At 38.7% G+C, this 25,976-nt stretch overlaps 3 protein-coding genes across 10 annotated transcripts; 2 read left to right on the top strand and 1 right to left on the bottom strand.

Moving 5' to 3' along the window:
• Positions 1-204: 204 nt before the first annotated feature.
• Positions 205-4,667, top strand: LOC106940150 (dr1-associated corepressor). 4 transcript variants are annotated; one of them, XR_001423017.1, is made up of 6 exons: positions 205-343; positions 802-874; positions 1,618-1,711; positions 2,003-2,122; positions 2,622-2,737; positions 4,103-4,666. XR_001423017.1 is itself a non-coding variant. In XM_015022803.1 (6 exons), the coding sequence occupies exons 1-6, from the start codon at positions 302-304 to the stop codon at positions 4,127-4,129; spliced, it is 456 nt and encodes a 151-aa protein (XP_014878289.1). In that variant the 5' UTR covers positions 205-301; the 3' UTR covers positions 4,130-4,666. The 4 variants fall into 4 exon arrangements, 3 of the variants coding, with proteins under 3 accessions (XP_014878289.1, XP_014878288.1, XP_014878287.1); XM_015022803.1 differs by having other exon boundaries at positions 2,638-2,737; XM_015022802.1 differs by lacking the exon at positions 2,622-2,737 and having other exon boundaries at positions 4,103-4,667.
• A 79-nt stretch (positions 4,668-4,746) lies between these two features.
• Positions 4,747-11,017, bottom strand: LOC106940148 (activator of 90 kDa heat shock protein ATPase homolog 1-like). Its single transcript, XM_015022795.1, has 9 exons — positions 10,742-11,017; positions 9,462-9,652; positions 8,309-8,391; positions 8,102-8,219; positions 7,860-7,951; positions 7,641-7,769; positions 6,181-6,282; positions 6,001-6,052; positions 4,747-5,589 (listed from the first exon to the last, which is right to left on the bottom strand). Exons 1-9 carry the CDS (start codon positions 10,819-10,821, stop codon positions 5,417-5,419), a joined length of 1,020 nt encoding a protein of 339 aa, XP_014878281.1. The 5' UTR covers positions 10,822-11,017; the 3' UTR covers positions 4,747-5,416.
• Positions 11,018-11,135: 118 nt separating this feature from the next.
• On the top strand, positions 11,136-22,606 carry cdca4 (cell division cycle associated 4). 5 transcript variants are annotated; one of them, XM_015022798.1, is made up of 2 exons: positions 11,136-11,146; positions 18,922-22,606. In XM_015022798.1, exon 2 carries the CDS (start codon positions 20,632-20,634, stop codon positions 21,583-21,585), a length of 954 nt encoding a protein of 317 aa, XP_014878284.1. In that variant the 5' UTR covers positions 11,136-11,146; positions 18,922-20,631; the 3' UTR covers positions 21,586-22,606. The 5 variants fall into 5 exon arrangements, with proteins under 5 accessions (XP_014878284.1, XP_014878286.1, XP_014878283.1 ...); XM_015022800.1 differs by lacking the exon at positions 11,136-11,146 and adding an exon at positions 13,125-13,378 and having other exon boundaries at positions 20,623-22,606; XM_015022797.1 differs by lacking the exon at positions 11,136-11,146 and adding an exon at positions 13,126-13,378 and having other exon boundaries at positions 18,245-22,606.
• The last annotated feature ends 3,370 nt before the right edge of the window (positions 22,607-25,976 follow it).

Raw genomic sequence — 25,976 nt, 5'->3', positions numbered from 1 at the left:
GCTGCAACAACCACATCAATAATAATCTTAATAATAATAACTATTGTGATTTTAATAACTTTTATTATTATTATTTTAGTTTTGTTTTGTTTCCACCTCATGTGTTTTTCATTATCACCGGATAGATGTCATGGTGTTGCCATGGTGCCTCTGGGGGTCAAATGTTGACATCCCTTTTTTTTTTTTTTTTTTTTACTCTCATCACTTTTCTACCTACTAAAAGTAAACAAATGGATGCTGCAGCGCTCTGCTGTAAAAACATGAAAAATGTGACTAAACAGCGGGAATTACAGCGACGAAAATGCCCGGACAGAAGAGAAAATACAACGTACGGTTCCCTCCTGTGAGTACTGCTATCTCTGTGTTAAATATCAGCTGTTTATAGTCAAACAAAACCAGCTAATGGCTAGCACACGCAGCATGGAGTAGAGGGGCACGGGATGTGTTTAAGGACTACCGGATCTGTCGGAAATCTTGTTAGCATATAGAATCAGACTGTGATAAGGCAATCAGTAGTTTCCGATAAACAGCAGTTTTGACTTGTAGGCTTAGTTTCGACCGCTGTTTAGGTGCATTTGTTGTGTAATTTACATGGACGAAATCAAGTAGAAATGCGATCCGTGATCAAGTTAGAGTCCAGTGTCAGTCAGTATACCGGTGGCAATTGTTATGTAACTTAACATTCACATTAATTTGAACAATTTGACCATAAAATTGTTTTTAACAGAGCTCCAACAAACTAACGGTTTGCATGAAGACTGTTTTTTTTTTTTTTTCTTAAATCTTTGTTATTGTTTATAGGGTCGAATCAAAAAAATCATGCAGAAGGACACAGAAGTTGGGAGAATAGCGATGGCAGTTCCGGTGATCATCGGTATCCTTCAAGTTGTGGCAAAAAAAGAAGCAGAAAAGAAAACTGACTTAGTTGTCAGTTTTACTGATCTTTCAGACGTCCTTTAGCTGAGCATCGGCTTTCATCCCGTCTAAGCGATGGGAGTTGTAGTCCAGATACGTAAAAGCTTCCTCACCTGCGTTAGACATGATATTTTCTCCCTACAGCTTACAAGTTATTGTTTTGATTTTGTTTGTTTGTTTTCAAAGTCAAATAAATGACAGACTTAACACAACAAACTGAACTACTCGACGATGCACTGTGTGGTTAAAAACCCATATTTAAAATCAACCAAACTCACTTTAGACATAGTTCCTCACCTATAAAAATACATTTCATGTTCATTTTAAGTATTTTTAACATTTATTTAGTATGTGGTTAATCAATCAAAATGAAATCTACCCTACAAACAAACTTACTCTGCCGCATTTTGCTGACATCACAGCAAAGACATGAGACATAAAACAACTGACCAAACTTTCTTTTGAGTATGTCTCTTTGCATATTCTATACTCCCATGTTACTTTTTTATAAATCTAATTCTTCCTTCACTTTCTGTGGCATCTAATCAGAATTACTTTGAACTTTATTTGTTCTAGTTTTATTTCAAATTTGCCTGAATACAAATGAATGAGTAACATCTCAGACATCTTGAGTTGAGTTAAAATTAAAAAAAAGAAGATCTTTCCTGTAGAGCTTGCGGATTCCTCAGCTGGAACAAACAGCCCGGGCTTTGGAGATGTTCCTGAAGTCTTTGCTGACCAAAACCTGCTTGATTACTCAGGCGAAGTTCAACAACGTCGTGTCTGTGGCTCACATGTGAGTATCTCTGTTGTTCTGTGACACTGATCCCAGATCAGCAGTGGGATGGGATTTTGGGGGTAAGTTAGAATATGATTTGAAAATTTTATTTATTTCAGTAATTCGGTTCAAAAAGCAAAACCCCTGTATTACATTGATTGATTATTCACAGACTGAATGCATGTTAGGAGTCTGTTTCTGTTCATTTTGACACAACATGGCTTTTCTTTTCTTTTCTTCTCTTTTCTTTTCTTTTCTTTTCTTTTCTTTTCTTTTCTTTTCTTTTCTTTTCTTTTCTTTTCAATTCAGGAAGCAGTGCATAGAGTCAGAAAAATTGTTTCATTTTCTCAAAGACCTGGCAGAGGGAGCCACGTCTACAGCAACCCAGAAGGACAACCGAGGCTTGAGTGTTTGGCCTCCCATACACAGGTAAGGTCAGTTACACTTCTGATATCTGAAATGGCCCTTTAAACGCCCAGCTCCTCCTCAGAGCTGCAGCTTCCAAGTTTCAGCTTCACAGAGTACCCCTCCCCTGCACAGCTCCTTCAGACTAGCCAGCAGCAATTAGCAAACACCTTGTGGAACTGCGCGTCTGCTGAGCTCATAAAAGCTACTTCTCCGTGACAAATATGTTGTTAAAGGGTTATTAGCGAAGCCATGTTGTGATGACTTTCCGAATGCGGCATTTCAGAAAGAGCAGGAGTTTTCTAAAGAGACATTGGCTCAGACTCAAGGCATTAAATTTCAAAGTCAAAGTTTTTTTAAGTCATATTTATAAGGTAATATAGTTTCTTGATTATGATATAAAATAGCACCATGTCCCTGGAAAATACATAATACTGCCCCTTTAATAGTGTTTTGTGGTCAATGTGGATTTCTAAGCAGAGTAACCAATATCTGTTTTCACCATAAATGTAACATTATGCAGTTTATTGTCTTTCAAGGAACAAAAAGGTCAACGTCGCCGCTAAAAACCCATCTGGAGCAGGAGAGACTGTTCCCCAAAGGAGCCACGGCCCACACGACACCGACTCAGTTTCAAGTGTACATATCCGGTTACTGAACACGCAACCGACACACACCCGACCGACAGCTAAGGAGGTAGAATTGGTGTCTGGTGAAACACACAGGACCAGTGAAAAGTTTAGATGCGCTCATCGTGGGTGTGATTGTCATGTTGATTTTGGACTTTTAATAGTTAATTTGAACAGTTCTTCTTCTCGGGTGGAATCGTAGTTCAGCACACGACTTCAGTGAATTCTAAAATCAAAACTGAGGGGGCAGAATTTTATAGTCATCGTGGATTTTTTTTTCCTTGCTCCACCTGGGAGAGCAAACTATAAATCCTCAGATATATTTATAGGTGTGTAGGAAGAACTAGTTATGACTTTGCTGTTTTAATGTTTGAAGGTCAAAGTGAATTTGAGGTAAACACCAAATATTGTCTGGAAGTACTTTACCCTATTCTAGCATATGTTATTCATAATGTAAGTACTGGTTTCATAAGATTTCTATTAGAAACAGATTGATTTGGGAAAACATTTCTGCTGCTCAAAACTTATTTTCTAATTATATTTGCGTAAATGTTTTAATTTTAGTTGTTAAATTTCCCAAACTTGCACATAGCTGTCTTCTTTTGTCTGGCTGATGACATCATTGTAAGATATTAAATCAGATGAGTTACTTCAGTAGCCTTTTTTATGGAATACTTTTTTTACTCTTGAGTAAATTCCTGGACTTTTACACTTTTACTTGAGTAAAAATATGCTGAAGTAGAGCTGCTCTACCCTCTGACACCAACTACTGCTAGATGGACAAAAATGTCCCTTTGCATGTTGTGTCACATGCTTTCTGTATCCATCAACAAGCTTCTGGACAAATTCTGTTTGGATTTTTTTTCATCGCTGCTCTCATCACAAACAGAAGATGATACTTAATACGTTTTAAAGCATGGTTTTTTTTAAGCGTAGCTCACCAATAATTGATAGGGTTGAGGTCATTCCAGAGGCTTTACTGTTAGCCTATCTTATTTATTCCTAAGCCTGTTTGGATGTGTGTCTGCCTGGTCCAGTTGGAACAGAATAGTTGCGTCCTCGCCAGGAAACAATAAATTTAAATACATTTTACATTTCCTGATAAGCAGCCAAATCTCCGGCTTGGAAATATCTCTGCGACTTTTCTCACAGCTACAAAAAGCGCAAGCGTTCTCTACGATCTTTGAGAGTTAAGACATATTTACATCAAACATGCTTCATTAAAAGGCCAAAATTAACGATATTCATGCCCTTCTTATTGGCACTCTGAATTCATATCTGAGTAAATGCACCCTCTGTAGATATACCAGGGTATTGCACATTGGGGTAATTAGTAACTACTTCATCTTTTTTTCTTCTTTTTTTTCCCCCCCAGGAGTCGAAGCTCTACATCTGCTTATAACGTGGCCTTCCCAGCAGCACATCTTTTCTGTTCACATGTCATTAGGCTTTGGAGTGACTCAACAAAACAAAACAAAACAAAAAAAAAAAACAGACAAAAACTCTGTTCACAATAACCTACATCAATCTGTTTTTGGACAGTAAGAGGGAAGAAATTGAATTTATGCAACAGTTTGAATCTGAACCAACATGCAGAGCTTTGGTAAAGAACAGAACGTCCATCCAGGACAGATTTCTGCTACAGTTTTTTTTTATTTTGTGTGTGCATAGTTTTGAATACTTTGAAAGTCTGCACTGTTAAATGTAAGTTTTGTGTTTTTTTTTTTCATTTTTAGCTTGCCTGCAGATTTGAGGTTAGCATCATGAACCGTTTAACCCCTGTAGCCTTCAAATGATTGATTTTTTGTTTTGTTTTGCCGATTTTGTTAATTATAAGTGCTTACTTTTTAATATTTTTAAAGCACTTGTAAATACATATTTTTTTGAATGAAACTTGTAAATAACTCAAGGCAGGAAGTAAATAAAACTAAGCAAGAGCTTACAGTAGTTTGTTTATTCCAAGAAACTATTTCTTTAAACACGGTACTGGGCTGCAGTGAAGAATAAATAGAGGAATTCTGTTCTTAGAGCATTTTTTACTGTATATTTACATTTTTGAAGCCATATATGGTCAAACATACGCAGTTTCACAGGCTTTTTTTTTCTGGAAAAAAAAAAAACTGATGCTGACAAACAGTTTTAATCTTCCAGTTTCAAGTCTCACTGATGCTGGTCCTGTAATGTACATGAACACAATCTCACCAGATGAGGTTGTAATACACACCGTCTGAGCTCATACCCCTCCCCAACAACATTTTTAAAATGAGACATGCATCTTAGTTCAAATCAACTTTACTACAATGACTCAAAATGGATAAAATGCATACAAAATAAACAGTTTTTCAAGTGTTTTGGCTTCTTCGCGAACCGAAGCAGATGCCAATTGGAAGTGGTTCACCGGATTCCTCTTTCGTCCGACACGTTTTCTATTCGGTCCCGGAAGGCACGGTCTGCCTGCGCTCTTTTCAAGAACCGAGCCGAACAGCAATGGGGGAAAAAAACAAAAACAAATCAAAAATTAAATATTTCCAGCGATTAAAAATTTTTTTTACACGTACAGTGACGGAGTTGTTTGTTTCATGAACTCGTCCTACGAGTGTAAAGCTGTTCTGTGTCAAAAAAAGGAAAAAAAAAGAGGGCTGGAGGGGCGAGGGGAGAAAAAAAAAAAAAAAACTACAGTACAGCTTCTTCAGAAAAGTCGTGCTCCATAGCCAAAAGTCTGTTTGATAGCTTCAAAGTAGTATCTCTTCCAGCCGCCTTTCGTCTGTTCCTCTTCGCTGTTGGGGACGCCTCGGTACTCCACCTTCAGCTCCGTCTCATTGCTCCGGTCCAGGAACATCAGGGTGATGGTGGCGTAGTGCTCTGTGGTGCAGAGAGGCAATCAGTTTCCAAAATTAAAAAATAAATAAATAATAAAAAAAAATATATATATATATGCATTTGACAGAAAAACCTGGAATGTGATTAAAATCTTCACAATGTGGGAAAATTTTCATTTTTCAAACCCCCACAAAATAATAATAAAAAAATATTGAGTAGACCTTCTGCATAGGGAGTACATTTTTATATGCAATGTTTTTTTTTTAATATTTGTGGAAAAAAATATTAAAAACTGTTGCTGTGACAGAATCTGATAAAAGAAAAAAAAAAAAAATTGAGCTCTAAAACAACCAATCAGAGTCAAGGGGAGGATCTTAACTCTGTCAATCATGACTGTGTATAAGCTGTTCTTCTCTGTAACATAAAAAATAATATAAAATATAAAGAACCTACCACAGGGCCAGTTGTTAAACCTCCATTTCATTACTATTTTCTCATCGGGTACCTGATGACGAGAGGATTTGTTGTTGTTAGCCTTCAACCATTTTCTACATGTGTTGTACATTATACCTCAAATAAAACAGGAGTTTTCAGTGAAGTTTTCATTATAGTTCTTGGAAACGTCGTCCTCACCAGCTCTGTGAATTCCCCAAAGACGTTTCCTTCTAGCAGGCGAAACTTTCCACCCCTCTCTCCGTCCACTGTCGCAGGACTGCGTGTGAACGCCTGGACCATCTGCACACCCAAAGATACCACACTGTGACATCATGGCCTCAAGCTAGATGGATTAACAAAAAAAATTATTGTCCACCAAGATGGTCCACTAACACAGACGGGAACGTTGTTTTTTTTCTTTCTTTTTTTCCTTCCCTAAAACGGATTGGTGTTTTCAAAAACTCTCGTGTTCACACAGGACCGTTTTCAGAAATGTTTTCTTTCACACAGAAACACCCAAAATGGCTCAAAATTATTATTTTTTCTTTTTAACTCCCGCACACCTGTTAGTGGCACTAAACAAGAAGAATGGAACATGTGCCTAAAGCCTTCACACAAAATGACCAGTAGACTCAAAGAAAAAACAAAAAAAAAACAGATGGTGAACAAAAACTGAGTGGAGTCTTCTGGAGAACTTCTTGCAACTGCTGAAGGCATGTGACGCTAACTTGAACACCATTGTTGAATGTGACACATTTGCAGTTATAAGTCGCTTTATTTCTTTATTTTATTTGAGCAAAAATAAAGATAAAAATTTGACAAAAGAAAAACAAGCTGCTCAAAGGATCAGGATGAAGTAAAACTCATGTTCCTTCCTCTGAGAAATACAATTTGTGGAAAATACAGTAATTTAGGTTACATACGCGACATGCATGTAGCCTAATGTATGTATGTTGGAAGACTGCTTTTTTTTTTTTTTAACATATGCTGAATTTTACTTTTCTTTTAAATTGATCGTTTTTTTCTATACGCTTTAATTTTCTCCCTTTAAGTAAATCTACTCTACAACTTCAACTTGTAATGCACATTTGTTTGATTGTAATATGAACACATTGTTTTGTTTAGATTCAATATTCCTCTTAAGGCAGGTTGGGCTAATACGTCAGTGTTTCCAGAAACTAAGCATTTCTGCTGTCCAAAAATTCGGGATGGTTTTTTTTCTCTCAAAAATTTAACAGACATTTTGTTTAGGGATGTGCCGATTCACTTTTTTCAATTCCGATGCCAATATCTGAGGTTTAGTATCAGCTGATACCAATCCGATACAGAAGAATGGTGGTGAATTGACTTAAAACTTTTATTTTATTTTTTTATTTTTAAAGATAGATATTAATGTGTTGAATTACAAATTTATTTGCCAACTCTGCACCAGTATCTCACACTTAAATACATATTGTTACTGATACTAGACAGCGCTTTAAAATATTCCTACTTTATGGGGAGGCAAAAAAACAAACAAAAACAAAAAACATTCTTGTGTGGATGAGGCCTAAAACTTTGTCAGATAAGACAGAATAAGCAGGCGAGAATTTGCAGGTGAGAAAATGGACGCGGAGCCTAATTTGGTAACCGGATCGGAAGCAGCAGGACAGACTCACCTCCTGGTTGAGAAAGACTCTGTAGAGTTCAGCTGGTGAGGTGAGAAACGTGTCTCTGATGGTGAATTTACAGGTGGGGATTTTGACACCAGTGTTGATGGGAGCTGCCGTGCTACTGCCTGAGGAAACCTGAAAAAACACAGCACTCTAATCAGTCTAGCTCTACGTCGAGACTTGACACGAACGCCGGGTTTTATCCAGCCGTCTTTAAACACAGACCTGAGTTTTGTCCTGCTTGGCTTTGGACTGAGAAGCTGACTGAGGCTTGGCCACGCCGTTAGCGGTAGGCAGGATCATCCCTTGCGTGAATTCTGCAATTTTATAAACAATAGATTAATAATAATAAAACAACACAGTTTTTTATTTTTAATTATTGAAAGAGCCAAAGCATTGGTGTTTATTAAATCGCTAGTTTTAAGTTCTACTCGGGTCGGGAATGGTTTACCCTGATCTTTACAGACCTGTTTTCAAAAAGCCCACATAACTCCCCAGAGCCTCCCGGATTTTCTCTGCTCCTTTAGTTTTCATCAGGTGGACCAGGGGCGTGTCAGGCTCGTCCTTGTTCAGCGAGATGGAGATCTGAGGAAGCGGATCACAGGGACATGATTCAGTGCGTCGCTCCACCACCACCACGCAGTCAGGATCATTAAATCAACTATCTGACTTACATCCAGATCCTCCATGTCATTCTCATCAGACAAGTTTGGAACTTCGATTGAACCTTTGTATTTTACTCCGGTTTTTGACTTTCCTGTAAAAAAAAAAACAAACAAAAAAACCCCCCCCATCAAATTCAAGTCAGTTTTTGAGTGAAAAATTGACTTGAATTTTTTTGGATGTTTGTGGAACTGCTTCAAATGAAATGAACAAAAAAAACAACATGACTAATAATGTTGTGGATAACATTTTCCTTGTAAGAAGACAGGTGGTGAAACAACTTTTCTGATTAATCACAATTAACTATTTTAATCATGATAATCACAATTACTTGGATTAATCATGATTAATCACGATTACCTGAATTAATCATAATTAATTGATTACTGAAATAATCAAAAAATTACTTTAGTAAGTAATAACTTAAAAAAGTATACAAACTTAAAAAAGTTAATTTGCTTAAAAAAAGAGCAGTGATTACTCCAAAACTGTACAAAATATACGTTTTTGCATATAAAATGTGCCTTTTTAAAAAATCAGGTTATTCAAATAATCATCAGAATAATCGATTACTAAAATAATTGTAAGATGTCGATTTTTATAGTAAACTCCTCCACTCCCTAAAGAAAAGTCTAATTCTGCATCTGAACTATTTGCTAAGGGGAAAAGCTAACTTTTAACTATTCTTGAGCTGTTGGTCAGGGCCACACAAAATGAGTCCAAAGCGCTGCCATCACTACAGACACTGCCACCTACTGGTCAGCCAGTGTAAGTCTAAAAAATGTTCTTCAATCTTTGTAAATCACAGAGTTCGTTCATGAGTTGGTCATTTTGTAAAGTTTCTGTTAAAATACAGTTTCACATGTGATTACAGGGGAAAAGAAAGGAGTCTTGAAAAAGAGCTGAATGAAAATTATTAAACATGTGACCACTAGGGATGGGTAGAAAATAAAATCTACTTTGTGATGCATCAAGAGGCAAAACTTTTAATTTTTTAAAAATACATGCAACATAAAAAGCTCTTCTTATTCCTTAAGGAGACTGAAATGTTTTATTTTTATTTTCGACAGAATAGCAAAGGACAAAGGATGATTCATGTCACTTTAAGTCGACAAACGGCGAAGCTGCGTGTCATTCTCAGTTCAAACCCTGCTTTCCACTCACCAGTCCAGGTCGCTTTTAGGTTCCATTCATAGAAGAAAATAAGTTTCCCTTTGCGGTTGTTAATCGAGGCCTCTCCTTCCAACTTGCTGACTTCCGTCACTTCACACGCTCCCTCGTCATCCTCCACGCTCAGCCCGAGCAACAGAGACTTCAGCTTATCTGAAGACCAGTTTGTTGCATCTCTTTCAGTCCTGAAGATTTTAAAAAAAAAAAGAGACACCATGTTGAGCAGACTGACAATCTGTAATGATTAGAGGGTTAAAATCTTTTCTCTTGACCTCTGAACATTTTCGCACCCGAGAACTTGGAATTCACATCAGTTTGACTGCCGTTGATAGCAGAAATATATTTCACAGTAACAAATATGATCTTTTACCTGAATAAATTGACTATTACGAGTCTATTAGCTGATATTTATTTTAGCTGCAAAAGGGGAGATCATTCTAAGATCACCTGTTGAACATTTTAGGGCAATATATTAAACAATTTTATGAGATTTTGGAGTCACAGCTTGTCACAATTTAGTGTAGATTGGGGCAAAGGAAATTAAAAATGTAACTTTTAAATTTAAAACTACAAGCGTGATCTTGGCATCATGTAAAATTCATTTTATGATTTGTTTTAGATAAAATAGTTTGTACTTCAGAAATTTTTGCTAACACAAAATTTGTGAGCTACTGACTAGGAAAATCTAAGAGCATTAATTGATGTATTGATTTTCAAATGCAATAAAACTGAACTGGTTCATAAAAACAACAATGTGGTTCTCCACAGAGATAAATCACTGCAAGGGATTTCACTAACAGATGAAAGGTAATTATCTATTCGAAGATCAAAAGTGAGGGTAAGCTGTGGGATACATCAGATTTTTCTTCGAAATAATAAAAGGGGGGTAAAAAAAAGTCATATTTTCCACAAACTGTGGAGAATTTATGGTCACATTGCAGTCTGGAGTTACATTATGGGCATAACCAAAATGGTCAAACTGGCTCCGTAGCTACATAGCATACTGAATGTAACTGAAACAGACACAGCTTTAGCTTTGCTGAACAGCTAATGGAAAGCCTCGGTAGCTACATGTGACGCTAACTTGAACAACATTAGCAAAAGCTTTACTGCTAACTAGAACGTTTTGCTTTAGTTAATTACGGGACTAACAATCTATCCTGACTATAAGAATGTGATACAATTGCGGTTTGGGAGGAAAAACCACCTCGAAGCGTGCGGTTAGCATCAGCTTAAAGCTAACTGGCAGTAAGTACCCTTTCATGTTGTCTCACCAGTGCCAATTGTTGACATTCGTCGCATCGGCTCTCTCCTCAACGATCCAGCGAGGGTCTCCTTCTCCCCACTTCGCCATGTGTACAGATAAATAATAATTATAATAGAATTTTGAAAGCGTGGCGAAGCCTTAAACAGGAGGTCTCGCTGTCTGTCAGTCAGCCGGTGAATGTCCGCTGCACGCTGCTGCTTCTAGAAACCTCTGGCGGTGCTCCTGCGTTTATTCTCCGAACATAGAAAATGCTCGAAACGGAACTTTGTAGAAAGAGGTAAAAAATGTTCCCCTCCTTCCTCTACACACACACTACCGGAAGTTGTGTTTATGAGCGGTAATTTTGCTTCGGGAATGTAAGACTTTGGATATTAGCACTCTGGTTTCTTATATCCAGTTTTATACTTTTTCTGTATGTGGGGGGTGGGGGGAAGTGGGAGCGAGATTAATTTTCTGTTAGGACGTGATTTTAATTGCCAGAAGCTACCCATGAATGTTTCTTGAGTAGCTTCCTCCTTACTGGAAGCTGATTTATAAACATTATTCATTCTTTCTAATAGAAAATCTGTTTTCATAAGGTGTCTGCCTGTTCACACGTCATGAATGACAGAGAGCATTTTAACTCATAAAAACTTATGTTAAAAATGTGATATTATATATTTTCCAGGCAAATGGTACCGTTTTAGTCCACAATCAAGTAACTATGTCACCTTTACTTGCCTATAAAAATGCAGTATATGTTGAGCATAACTTAAAATAAATTGGACTTTGCATTTTAACACCTTGAAATTGACCCCTGTCTCTTTAAGCAGCTCCGGCTCTTTCTGACACTCTGCCGTCAGCAGGTCATCACAACAATCTTCCTCCATTATGTCATTTACAACCCTCTCTTAGGAGCGTTGCTCTGAGAAGTAGTTCTATGAGGAGCTCAGTTCCACCAGGTGTTTGCTGAGCGCTGCTGCTGCCGCTAGTCTATAGGAGCGCTCTGAGAAGCAGAAGACCGGCTGTGGACTCAGGTGCGGAGTCCCCGCCCACGCTCTGAGATCTGAGATTGACATAACAGCACTAGGTCACTCCTAGTGTTTTTATTTATTTATTTATTTTTTAATTAGTCAAGAAAGGTCAAATATTGTTGCTATTCCAATAAAGCAGCACAGGCTGAAATGGAGAGTTGGGCATCAGAAAAGCAGAGTGATGTTTGATCTGCTTGTAGGGTTGAATTAACATATTGCAAACAAATTGTTATTTCATGATGCTGTGTTTTGACTTGTTAGAGATACACATCTGCATGTTTAATCGTTCAAAGATCCTTCTTTGAAGTTTGTTCTATACCTCAAAGTGTTCAGCACAATGTAAATAGTGAATAACTATATTGATTTGTATAATTTTTGTATTTAAGTATTTCTTGCAAAACTGTATTTTTAAGGGTTTATTTTAATAAAGACAATGAGCTGAACCTAGACTATTTGTAACAGATGTTTTTTGTTGTTTTTTTTAAACCCGCAGTATTATGTGAAATTGACTTTTTGAGCTTTACATCATGTTATAATGATATTTCCTCTTCAAAAAAAATAACTGGAGTGTTGCCTTGAATCTCCATTCAGCTGGTTGAACCTGGCAACACCTTCGTGGTGCAGCTCGGAGCTGCAGTTTCCAAGCCTCCGCCTTACAGAGCAGCCATCCCCTGCACATCATTCAGCTCCTTCAGACTAGCCAGCGGCAATTAGCAAACACCTCCTACTAGCTACTTCTCACTGGTAAAAACGTTGTTAAAGGGCTAAAAGAGGAGAGATGTAGTGATGACTTCCTGAAGGCGGAGCTTCAGAAAGAACAGGAATTATTAAAGAAACAGATCCAATTTCAAGGCAGTAAGCGACAAGCCAAATTTCTTTGAAGTCATATTTTATAGATTTGTTGTACTTTTCTTTCAATTGAGTTTGATGAGGTGAACAGTGCTCCATGCGACCAAAGTGGTGAACTGCTTCTGAAAGCAATTGAATAAACTGGAATCATTTAGTGGTATCAGAATATAGGGGTATGAAAATAAATGCATACCCATGTTTCATGTTTTCAATGATTACAAAAGGGATAATCTAGTGCTTTTCTTTTTCATTTAAAAATTACTTACTATTTTGTACTCATAGTTATGATGGAATGTAGAAAACATCGGGGGTGTGAATACGTTTACCGGGAAGAATATTTTGTAACTTATCACTACATGATATATGTACGGTTCTTCACTAATGTTTTCTAAATGTTAAGTGGTTACAATCGCAGTGGAAACTGATTCAAATGAGCAAAGACAACTAAAATGATTCAATACATGGCTTTAAACACTACACTACACTACACAAAACAAAAAAATAACAGTCGGCTTTCGATTGTTTGTTAAAAGCGTCAGTCGAGGAGAAAAGCAGGGAGAAATCATTAGAGAGGAATCCCAGGCATATGGCTGGCTTTTGTCGGCTCCCCTCCCCCTCCTTTCTCTCCCTCCTGCCGTCCGCTCCGCAGCAGCAGCAGCAGCAGGACGGAGGTACTTCAGTTTTTGAAGCCGTGGCATGAATGATCTCATCTGAACCTGATCTCCGCTTTCTCTGCCGTCGATCCTATGACCGAGACGGGAATAAAATAACACAAACACGAGGTGAGTACGGCTACCCAACCACCGGCAGCGGTGTTTTTAAGCAGGCACTGGGGTGAACGGCTGTTATTTTTTAGGAACTTTACAGCCCAGTCGCGGCGAAAACTCTTGTTTTCGGCCAGAAAGGAGGAAGGACCGAGGAGGATGGGTGGGTGGGCGCTTTTAGCTCATTAGCTTTCCGCTTCCTAGCGTTGTGCTTTGGAGCGTTTATTTGCGAAATGAAACTAGGCGTAAGCCAAGAATTTCACAACTCCGTGTAGATAACTTGTTTACAATGTGAGCGAACAGTTAGCTTGGAAGCACTCCGTGAGCCCGGTTCAGAACCGTAGGCTAGCTAGCCGGCTGTTAGCTCCCAGCGCAAAATGGCCTCATTGTCGCTCGGTGGCTCTGATGCTGGAAAGACAAAGCATGCGGCAGTCACGGCCAGCAGCTCTCAAATGTTCTTATATTAACCTCTACTGGCTTTTATTCGGTTATTCGTTAAGAAAACAACAACGACAACAGGGAAATGAGAAAGCACTTTAGCTGCCGTATTCAAAATCTCGTTTATTCAAGCGATACAGCGGTATACGAAAGTGCTGGTTTTTCAGAGTGAGGTGGGGGATGGGCCGGGCGAGGAGCCATTGACGTAAAGCGAGGCTGTATTTTGTTTGGCCCCAAAGCAGTAGACGACAAACACTTTAGTGTTTACATTCTAAGCCGTATAATGCTGTTGGTAACAAATCCAAGCATCAGTGACCTGCTATTATCAAAATCAAGCGCTATATGTGTTGTTCAAAGAAGTTCCGGATACAGCGAGAGTGCGATACAAGTCTCCATTTTAGGGTTAAACAGTTAAAATCTTTCGTGAAGTAACCTCAGTTGTATATAAATCACTTGTATGAAGATGGTACTAAAATAAATGTTAATGAAATTGTCATGTTAATTATCTTGATCTCAGCCACCCAAATTAGGCATTTGAAGTGGAGCCTATTCAATGTAACAGAGGTAGAGATTAAAAAAACTAATATGTGCAATTGCTGTGTGGTTTTTCTTTGTCCGTGAAATATATTTAACATAATAAGTTTGTCTGGAAGTGTCTTTACCAGTCTTGCTTTCAGTATCCTCAATGGTAGAATCCTCTTAATGAACTGCAAATTTAAATACCATAAAAGAGTTTGGACACCATAAATGTTGCTGCCAAGACACCAGAGTCCAAACGTTTTTCATTTGAGCCAAAATAATCAACTAAATGTTTTAAAAAACAAAATGATTTGCTAAAATTAGCAATCAGTATTTAATTAAAATTAAAGTAGCCCTGAATGGGAGGTGTAAATCATTATAGCTCCAGAACTTAAAGGGTTTTTCTAGTTTAATGTAATGAAGGCTCTGAGATTTAAGTATTTTGTTTTTGATCGAAATAAAATACTGTAAAATGTAGTCCATTCTGAGTTGTACTAAAAGTGGTACAAACTTAGTTAATTTGTTTAACTAAGTCTAACAAATTAGTTAAAACTGCTTTGAGTGTACCAAAGTCCGATTTGAATAAAGGTTATAATTTCAATTAAAAAAACAATTAAAAAACAAATACCCTATGTTCAGTTTAATATTTTACATTGAAAAAACATTTTAATTTCTCTAACAATTTAGCTCTAATTAAAAATAGAGAAAATCGGCATTAAAACACCTGTGTTGGCTGGTCAAATTTTTTATCATTTTTGGTTTGCAGTCGGGGGTGCAGAAAACAAAATTGAATGAGTATTTTATATTTTTTCTGAATTTGTTGTATTAGAACATACATATAGCCTTAAATAAGGCTATATGTATGTCTTCTACCATGTCATCTTGTGATATTCAAATGCAGTCTAGCGCAAAGTGCAATCTAGTTGCTGTCTTAATCAAAGCTATTATCAGAACCCCCCAGTTTCAAAGTCGGTGCCTTAAACTTCACCCCCTGAGAGTTGGGACTCTTATTTTGAAGTAAGACAGGAAGTAGCTCTGATTATGGTAGTTGTGTGAAAGACATGAATAATAAAGACATCATCCATCTTGCTGACATCACACTCTTACTGACTATGCATGAGTAAAGACTCCAAAAGTACTGTGCCTAGCTAACAGTTAGCCTGTGCTAGCACTAAGTTAGCATCTGTTTCAATTTGCTTTTGTTGCTAAACTAAACTTTTTGATATTAAGAATCTAGACTTTTTTAAACGGGTTCCTTTACAACACAATGTAATATTTATGGAACCTTTATGAAAAGCGAGAGCAATTTTTATTGAGTTGCTTTGGCATTAGGACCATTTTAGAATTATACAGATAAAAATCCAAAATATATCAAAAAGTCAAATTTAGTTAGTTGGAGGGATTTAATTGTTGTCAGTTACCCAGGTAGTGTCAGCAATAGGAACTGATAGCTGAGAGAGTTTTAACAGTAATACATGTGGGGCTGATTTAATGTGGTACAAACCACCGGAAGTGCATTTTAAGAGTCGTGGCAACTTTAGCAACGTGACTTCCTGGCTGTCTTTGATTTCTGTTTTATTTCTCACACACATTGTTGCCATATTTTGCTAACACATCTATGATTATTTTCTCACTGTTTGTGTTTTAGCTCTCTGGTTATCTTTTTAAATGACTTTTATCCTAATCTTGTCTATTGCCAGGAAATATCATTTTAGGCAAGGAAGGACTCAAAAGGCTTTTCTGTGTATGTTGGAGCCATTGATGTAAATAGATTATAACTAGAGATGCACCAATCACAGAGCTGTGGCTGAATTCTGATTGTTTTTTTTTAAAGCTTTGTGTAGTTCTCTTTAAGAGCTGTACCTTCTTGCCATGTGCCAGCATTAATTATTTATATCGGCAGCAGCAGTGACATCCCACTGTGTGTGTGTGAGAGAGTGAGAGAGATTTTGAGTTAATACTTCAGGCATACTTTAGCATCTTATGTTCGTTGCCATATTGTGGTTGGCATTACTAAATGTAAAACGCAGGTGACAGACAAAAAATAATTGTTTCTGAATCCTTTTACATCTTTACTCCTTATTTAGTTTTTGAGTGCTTCACTAATATTGAGAATAACTAATATTGGCATTCTTTTCCCAGAGTAAGTGTGTCCACTCTACAGTCCGGTAGACTTAGTTTTATTGGGAACCGAAACTGCAGCATTTGTTACATTTTCAGCTGCTGCTGTTCACTGCGTCAAACGAATCAAATCTTTGAAAAATCTGTTCACCTCCTCACCTGTGGTGGCGCTGCACCACGAACCATTGAAGGAAACAAATATGAAAACCTCTAAAGAAGACAAGGAGCGCAACTTCCTTCTTCGTGAAATGTAAACAAAAATGTAAGCCCTTTCTTCTGTTTGTTTCCGTTGTATTTACCCAGAAAGCCCTGTGCTATAGCACGTGTGGAGTGTTCTCCGGTCTGCTTGGCGTTCACATATGCATTCAAACCGCACCAGACTTCACTTCAACCAAACCGAGACCTAAGCTTTTAGGCGGACCAAAGTTAGCATTTTTTTGGTCTGCATCAGAGGTCGATCACTCATTCACACCTCCCCAAACAAACCAGGCTTTCTAGGCTCACGGACTGGAGTTTGATTAAAGTGGACTAAACGGGGCTGGTTGTTAGTGCAAACTGGTTGTGCTTAGGTATGTTGAGGACACTGATTTGGAGGGGGGAAAAAAGATTTTTTGAGTTTTTGACTGGAAAATAACCTATTGACTACAGAAAAGCTAAAAAAAAAGTGCTATAGTCACCAGCTGATTTTTGGGTGCATCTCTAATTATAACTTGAAATATTGCTGATTTGGCTCACTCACCTGATCAGTGTAACACAGTGATATTGTTTTTCATACTGTGTGTATCCATTTTATTGGTGTAATTAGAGTGAAAGTTTGTGGTTTGTGAGAAGAAATTAGGCTCTAATTCCATATTTTCTTGTATATTGTTTTAATTTGAGGTGTTTGCTTAATAGCAGAATCGTGGCATCCTATAATTTACATTTAAAGGAAGAAAGAGCGTGCCGCCTGGCACAGAGTTGTGACTGTTACCATGAGAGTGTTTGTAGAGCGTTTTAGTTTCACTTTGCTTTCCAAAGAAAGTTCATCTGCTGTTCTTTTTCTATAACATGCGATTTTACTCAGAAATATGTTACTTTTTTTTTTAATTAAATGACCATAAAAAAACATCAAGAATGGAACATTAGCACAAGTGGCTTCATTGACCTAAATGCCCTACCCACAGGTTTTTACAGAGGAGACGCGGCTGGACACTGTTTTTCAGTCTGGAAAACTAAAATGCAGCTCAGCGCTCAGCCTTCTGTTTGATTCCATCATGTCAGATGGCTTTTTTTTTTTTTTAAATTATTATTGGACAGTGTTGATTTCCTCTTGTAAAGAAATGTTGAAGTGGTATTTCAACAAGGAAGTTGACTTTTTTCTTTCTCTCTCTCTCTTTCTCTCCCTCTATCTCTCTCTCCCTTTCCACCCCCTCCTCAGTGAAGAGAAAGTGAAAATCTTGTTCTACTAGTTTTAAAGTCTTTGCGTGTGTAGGCCTGGAAATCTGATTCCCTTGTAAATATCACTGAGTCACAGTGGTGTGTTATACAATAAATTACAAATGTCTTTATTTTTCATGTTCTGTCATTTTACTGATTTGATGCACCGTATTGATCAGCAGATATATACTTTTTTTTTTCTTGATCACAGGTTGCCATGTGAACCAGTATCATTTCACTGATACTTGTAACCTGAGTGCTGTTTGTGTTTACTGACAAAGCTCTCTGTAGTCTGTGCTTATTTTGATGCAGCGTCCGCATTTAGTCGGTAACCATGCTATTTTCGGTGGCTCAGCGGTCTGTTAAAAGTGTGGTTGTTCCGCCCAGCAGGAGTCTTGCTTCAGACTGGCCTAAAATGGGCAGAAATGGTGCTGAACAAAAGCTGCTTGTCGCACGTACAAAAGTACTTGAAGCGCTGCAGCTGGGACCGAGCTGCATTGCTATTGCCTGTGCCTCTCAACAGGAAAGGTATAGCAAACTTTTAAGGAAATCCCAAACCCAACCATTTACTTATCACTGTAGTTCAGAGTTGCAGCTTCTTTTTTTTTTTTTTTTGCTGGTTATTTGTAATGTCACAACTGCTTTAAGCAGATTTCTTCCTGTCCACACAGATATTACTACACCACTCTAACCTCATTACATTTGTCACTAATTTGAGTAATTACATGACACTTGCAGTACCTCATGAAAGTAATCACACCCCTTGAATTTTACAGGTTTTTCCCGTTTTAAAGTGTTTTATTGGGATTTAATGTGAAAGAGCAAGGCAAAGTAGGGCAAAATTGTAAAGTAGGATGAAAATAATAGTGTTTTCCAAATGAAAATCTACTCCAGTTTCAAGATTTATGCAGTCTTAAAGGATTGGTGTTATGTAAAATTGACAGTCTTTGGGCTTTACATCATGTTTTATTATTATTCCCTCATCAAAACATACCTAGTATGTTGCTTTGATTCTTTCATGTGTGTTTGAGGAATTCTTGAATCTCCCACGGCAACCGTTTGGGGAGCCTGAATACAAAGCTCCACCTTTTTACCCATAGCTCTAGAGTTTGGTAGATGAACTACTTCTCTCCCTAAGAACGGCTGTAAGCAGCATAATGGAGAAGCCATGTTGTGATGACTTCCTGAAGTGTCAGAAAGAACAGGAGCTTCTTAAAGGGACAGAGGCCCAATTTCAAGGCATCAAGATACGAAGTCATATTTCTTTTAAGTCAAGTTTATATATATATATATATATAATTTTCATAACAGTTGAAAGTAACATTTGGGATGTGCTGGAAAAAAGCCACTATGCGTCACTATATGCCTGAAAAATGCATAACACCGCCCCTTTAACAGGGTTTTCTTTCTGACCAGTCTCCCCTGCGCTAAAGAAAATCGTCCCCTCTTCATTACTCTGTCACCACTATGTTTCACAGCAGAAGCAATGTGTTCAGGGTGGGATGTAGTGTTAGATTTTCAACTTTTATCACAACTATTGCAAGAATGTGTGATGTTTTCCCCCCCCCCACAATTATTGCTACAAGCTGTCAAACACAAAAAGTGACTCCATTATCAAAATGGACACTTCAGTTCACCAGTGACATTTAGTAGAACAGTTGTACTATAATGACGTCCTTTAATGTTCTCATGGAACCTGAAGTAGTTAAAATAGCTTAACTTATATTAAGATTGATAATATAATATAAGGTAATCTTGGAGGAAAGTCTAATGCGAAAAGTTTGAGACTGGACAACTGTAAACATAGCGAGTTACAGTGTAATGGATTGAAGTATATACATGATTTAGAATGGCCTAGTCAAAGTCCACACCAAAATTTAAAGAAAAAAATGTTTGAAAATTTGAGTTAAAATTTGCTCATGAATCAGTCTGACGGAGGTGAGACTACTTTGTGAAGAAGGAATGACGAGAACTTTGATCTCTAGATCAGGGATGTGATGATATCCAGTCTGTGCCGATATCAGTATCCGATATCAATACTGCCGTTAGACCCGATAACTGATATTTACACTTTAGATTTAGACTTCACTACCATTTTGACACCTTGAAAAAAAAAAACAACCACAGTGCTGACTTCACCACTTACTCCCCACAATCCTTTGCTGCATCACTATCGCTTTCACACGACCAAGCAAATGCGACATCACCAACCTCCATCACCCCTCCAGACACAGACGGCAACAAATGGAATTAAATATCGGTCGTTAATATCGGCCCAGATTTATTTATTGGTCCAATACAAATATTTTAAATGGTTAATATCGGCAGATAGAGTTAGAGATACCGTAGAATAAATTAGCATGAACCTCAGATACGATGAATCTGGGGTTGATGTCGTGCATCCCTCGTCTAGATGTTCAAAGTTGTTTGAGACGAACCACAAAAGAATTGCAGCTATATTTGGAGGGAAAGTATTGACTGGTGGTGCTGAATACAAATGCATAGTTTTTAAACTTTTCTGCATTGTTTTCAGTTCAGTTCCATTCTGCTCCCAGTAAATCCCACTAAAACTCTGAAGTTTATGACAGTAACATGATAAAGTGTGAAAAAGTCAAGAGGTGTGACTATTTTTTTTTCAAAGCACAGTTTTCTCCTCACTTATATTAGCTAGTGCAACTCTGAAACACTTTGTGGTTGTGAATTTGTCCCTAATGAGTTCCTGTCAGTAGTTCTCACTCTGCGTTTTCTTCCCTCCCTTCCCGCAGCAGTGAGACATCATGTTCCCGAAGGGCACCAAGCGCAAGTTCTCCGACTCAGGAGAGGAGGCGGTGTGTGGTGGCGGCGGTGGCGGTGATCAGGGCCCCTCAGCCGCCCCAGCCCCGTCCCCCGCCGCAGCCAGGACACTGTCGTCATCCTACAGCCTGCAGCGGCAGTCGCTGCTTGACATGTCACTGATCAAGCTGCAGCTCTGCCACATGCTTGTGGAGCCCAACCTGTGCCGCTCGGTGCTCATCGCCAACACAGTACGGCAGATCCAGGAGGAGATGACCCAGGACGGCACCTGGCAGATCATGACCCAGGCCCTGGCGGCCGCTCAGTGCCCCGCCGACCGCCTGGTGGCCACCGAGGTGCTGTGCAGACAGACTGAGGCGGCGGCGGCGGCGGCACAGGCCGGCCAGAGCCCCAAACCCTTCTCCGTGTCCGGGCTGGAGGAGGGCTACCACTCGGAGGAGGTGGTGATGGACGGGGACGCCGAGGCGGAGGTTGCCATGTCGTCCCTGTCGCCCGTCTCACCTCAGCTGTCCTCGGCATCCTACCTGGCGGGGCCATTCGGGATGGGGCCCTGCTGGGAGGACGACGAGGAGGACGCCGACTGCGACGAGGACGAGGAGGAGGACAGCGAGGAGTGCGCGTCGGAAGGCGAGGACGCCGAGCGGCACCACCTGAGAGCGGACTCCAGGACAGGGGAGCAGGTCTTCGGGACTTTTGAGATCAAGCACCCGGCGCCGCCCCCCGACCCGGCACTGGAGGAGCTGTTCTCTGACGTGGACCCGTCCTACTACGACCTGGACACGGTGCTTACGGGCATGCAGAGCACCCCCAAAATGGGGCCTTACGACCTGCTGGAGAGCCTGTCCTCTCACGGGCCGACGGCGCTGAGCTCCAGCGCCACCTGCAGGTCCGACCTCAACGAACTGGACCACATCATGGAGATCATCGTGGGCTCCTGAAAGCAATCCCAGACTATGCACAGCACAACGTGCGTGTTGGTGGTGATGTTACAGATCCTTCCAGGTTTTGGGAACAAGGTGGGGAGCGAGGGGGTGGGGGGTAATCATGGAGATGGTCCGCTTTCAGACTGTAGAGGTGTGAATGACTTTTGGGTTTTTACATGACCAGGGCGCAAAGTTAGCGTCCCGCTTTGTCAAACCCTCCCGCGGTCTTAAGAAACTGGGTCATTTGGATGCCACAAGCTTTTTTTACATTGTCACGCGTGGGGGTCACACTGACCCCTGTGCGCTTTTGAGAGTTTTTTTTTTTTTTTTAAATCTTTTTTCCCTTTCCCTTCCCCTCTCTCCAACCGCCAACATCCTCTTGTGCATCGTGCTAAGACCGCGGGAGGGTTAAGAAATGTCCAAAACCTGCGACTGTCTGTGAGAAGGCAAAGATAATTACCTACACCGCGATGCATTCTGACGTCCTGTCGTTTCCGTCTCGTTCTAGCTCCTTCTGGTCCGACTCTTGCCTTTTTTTACGTCCAGCTCTATTTATTGTTACATGGACCAAGGAACAACTCGCCACACTACATGCACCGAAACAGAACAAATTGTAAATCCAAATCTATGAATCAATGCATATTTTCCTAGAGATTTGAGCAGTTATGAATGGATTATATGTAAATGTACGTATGTGTATATAGAAATATATTTTTTTGCATTATACGGCTTGCTGGGATTGGTCAGGGGGTGGGTGTGGGAGGGGGGATTTTGCGAGCATCATTTGATATCCTTATTTTCTGTCCCAAGCGGTTTTTAAAGGTTTTAATGTAGCCGGACTGGAGACGGTGTCTTCCCGTGGACTGTCGACACGCCGCTCTTTCATTTCTGCTGAAGCTTCACCACAGAGCAGGAACTCACTTCCAGCCACCAAACCAGACGTGGCTCAGGAGTTTTTTTTTTTTTTTTTCTTTTCAGTTTACAGTATCCAAGTGACAAATGAAGTAGTTTGGCTGCTGCGCTTTTAATACAGACCCAATAATGGTAAGAAGCAGCTTTTTTTTCCTCTCTCTCTCTTTTTCCTAAAGCATCTGGGGGAAAACTGCATCAAGAAGCCATATTTTCTTTTTCTTTTTTTTCCTCATTTGTTGCTACAAATGAGGAATCCTCTGTGTTAACCCATCTAATTTATTGTTTATTTATTGTATTTATTTTATCTAGGTACAGACATGCCACATTGACGTATCAATTCAACCACCAGGCCTGGTGAAATTGTATTTATCGAGGAAAAAAATTTATTTTCCCGGTTTTAAATGCAGTACCTATTTATTCCTAATTTTTATGACTATTGGTAAAAAAACAAAAAAAAAACAATAATAACCGGGTTAATAATAAAGTTACTATGCAGCTCTGTCATATGTTTCATAATGACCATATAACTACTCAAATGTCCTTAAATTCCATTATGCAAACAGTTCTTTCTCTAAATCTGTAGAAAAACAAAAACCGTTTTTTCTTTTTTCTTTTTTTTTTTCTTCCCAAATTGCTTCTTATGGTGAATAAAACATGAACTCAGGCAAATGAAATGTATTGATTAAAATACAGTATTACAACACGCTGAATACCTTACCACAACACTCCTGAAGGATGTCACTCTAGTCTGAATAGGAGCTAGAACTTCAAAGACGTAATTATCTTTGTAAAATGTATGCATTTTTATATCAAAAAAACATTGTAGCATCTTTGTACATATTTTTTATAATAAAAGGTGCAACTATTAAAGTGCGTTGTTTGCTTCCTGACTTTTTCCTTTGCAGCTCTGCAGCAGATGCTTGTATCAGATGTTAAAGTCCCACTGAAATGCTTGAAGTGTGGAAAATGGTTCAACGGCATGTTAAGGCCATTGAGGAGCAAATTTCCACTGAAAAACACATCAAATTTTTTAAATCAGTCTCAGAAATTTTCTAGAAAAAACACTGAAATTTCTGAGTTTGAAAAGTTGGAAATCCACTAGGGGAAAAAAGAAACCCTCAAATTTTGAGATTAATCTCAGAAATTCTTTACAAAAAAAACTTCTGAAATTTGAGGGTTTACATTTTGAGATTTTCTGAGGTTTAAAATGAAATGTGAACATTTTCAACTTTTGAAACTCAGAAACTTGTCCTTTGTCCTCAGTGTTTTTAGTGTTATAAACCAATCCTGCTGTAAATGTCTAAAGAACTTCTCCCTAGTAAAAATCCATTTGTTGGACTGGATTTTATTTAGAGTTAGCAGAGTAAAAGCAGCACGGCACATATGATCACCTTCCTATAATAACTGCCTAAATCATAATTTTGTGTTTTTTTCCCCAAAAAATTATTTTGGCCAAAAAGAAAAAAAAAATCACCACCTGTTTTTCTCCAATATTTTAGGAAGGTGATGATATTCAAATTTTATCCATTAAAAACATAAAACTTCAATTCTATACAGCTTTACAGATCCGTTCAATAAACTAGAATATTATTGGAAAATCCAATATTTTCAGGAACTTTATCACTGAGTGAAACACATAAATTATACACAGATGGATGTTTGAAAGAATGTATTTTGGTGTATTATGATTATTTTCCACTTCTGGCTAAAGAAAACACAACTTTTAAAATAAAAATATCACATCAGACCATTAATAAAAAATGAAAAATGTTTTCAGAAAGGTATCATCTGCCTCATCAGAATGCATATTCGACTTATGAATTTGAGGTTTTGATGTTGCAAAATGTAGAAAAAAGATCAAGTGTGAATACTTTCTCCAAGCCACTGAATGTGTAACATCTCAAGTAGGACAATTACAGAACTTGCTATTCAAGAAATCACACACAAATGATTTGATTGCAGCCACTTAAAGTGAAGCTGATCCTGAACGTTGCTCCAAGCTCTGAGTGTTTTCCTGAAGTCAGGATGAGTTGGAGCAGAAAGCTCCAGACCTTTGCCCTCACGTGCCGTCACATGATGTCGAACTATGACATGCTGCACGAGATATGCAGAGGATCAACAGAGCAGACGGCTGACCTGCTCGCTCACCGCACCACACGTTCACGGTACAGGTGAGCCCGAGACCGCAACGTTTCTTAAAGACATCAGAAAGGAAGTTACATCGGCATCCCTCGGCACTGAAAAAGTACATTTATTCATGAAATTACATGTGGCTTTGTTCGCTTCGATTTGCCTTTTGGGTGCAAAAACAGATAAAAGGCCTCTTGATGAGTCAGCAAAAAAAGAAGGAAAAACCCCCAATCAGAACAGAACAAAGCGCGGGGATATCTGGAAGCATTTGGTCTTATCCCTAAAATTACACAAGGTATGCAGTCACATCCAGTTGTGCTCAAAATAACAGAATAAATAAGCATAAAACATCTTTACAGCGGTCAGTTCCACACACACGTTGGGAGCAGAGCTTGAAAAACAAAGAAATTTGATCCCACGCCTCAGAAAGTGGAGGAACGGGATTAACAGGCTCTTCAGTAAATGGCTGTGTCTGCATTCTTTAAAGAAAAAAATTGCTCCTTTTTAAAAAAAAAAAAAAAAAAAAAAAACTTGTCTAAAAAGACGAGTTTGAAAGTTGGGCTTTTGTGTGTTCATGAGGAGGAGCCACTCCTCACAGCAGGGCAGAGGTTTTCCAGCTCAGAGTGCTGTGATTCAGTTCCACAGCTTCGATGTGAAAGCAAACCGCAACAAATGAAAAAAAAAAAACAAAAAACAAAAAAAAAAACAAAGTCTGCTTCTGGCTCGGCCCTAAGAAGGGAACTGAAAACAGCCTTAGATGTTACACACCAAGATTTGTGTAACCAAATACCAAACAGTCGATCTTGCACCAAGATGCGATTAATAACTCCTCACAGACAGCTAACAAATTTCCTAATCAGGAATGTTGAAACAAAGGGCTACTTATAAAAACACTCATTAAGTAAAGCTTGGTTCTTTCTCATATGAAGAGCAAAAATAAAATACTTTTAATAAATGTTAAATCACAATCTTTTACACATTTTTCAAAGGTGGGGAATTTTTGAAGTTATCCTGCTTGTAGCTCGGTTTCATAAATTCGACATGTTATTATTGCAGTAGTCGCTAACTATAAACCTGCTCTGATCACCCAGGACTTGATAACCGATTCAGTGTGTGGCTCTCCTTCCATCAATTAGAGCATTTTACATTTTCTCCCAAATCTTTTAGGTCTTTGCTGCCATTTTGAATCGTTTGAGGTCATTTTCTGCTCTCATTTTGTTTCCTTTGTCTGCAATAACATTAAAAAAATTTACATCACTGATTGAATCCTCGTTATCATTCTGTACTGTTTTGGTCCGGCGTCAGGAAAACGGCAGCTAACATCTCTGCAGACCCCACATATTCTGGACACATGCTGTTTATAT

Source organism: Poecilia latipinna, unplaced genomic scaffold (genome assembly GCF_001443285.1).
Source record: "Poecilia latipinna isolate Pla-1442-1.1 unplaced genomic scaffold, P_latipinna-1.0 Scaffold3107, whole genome shotgun sequence".
Classification (NCBI taxonomy): Eukaryota; Metazoa; Chordata; class Actinopteri; order Cyprinodontiformes; family Poeciliidae; genus Poecilia; species Poecilia latipinna.
Note: the sequence above shows the minus strand (reverse complement) of the source record. Positions and strands in the feature narration are given on the sequence as shown.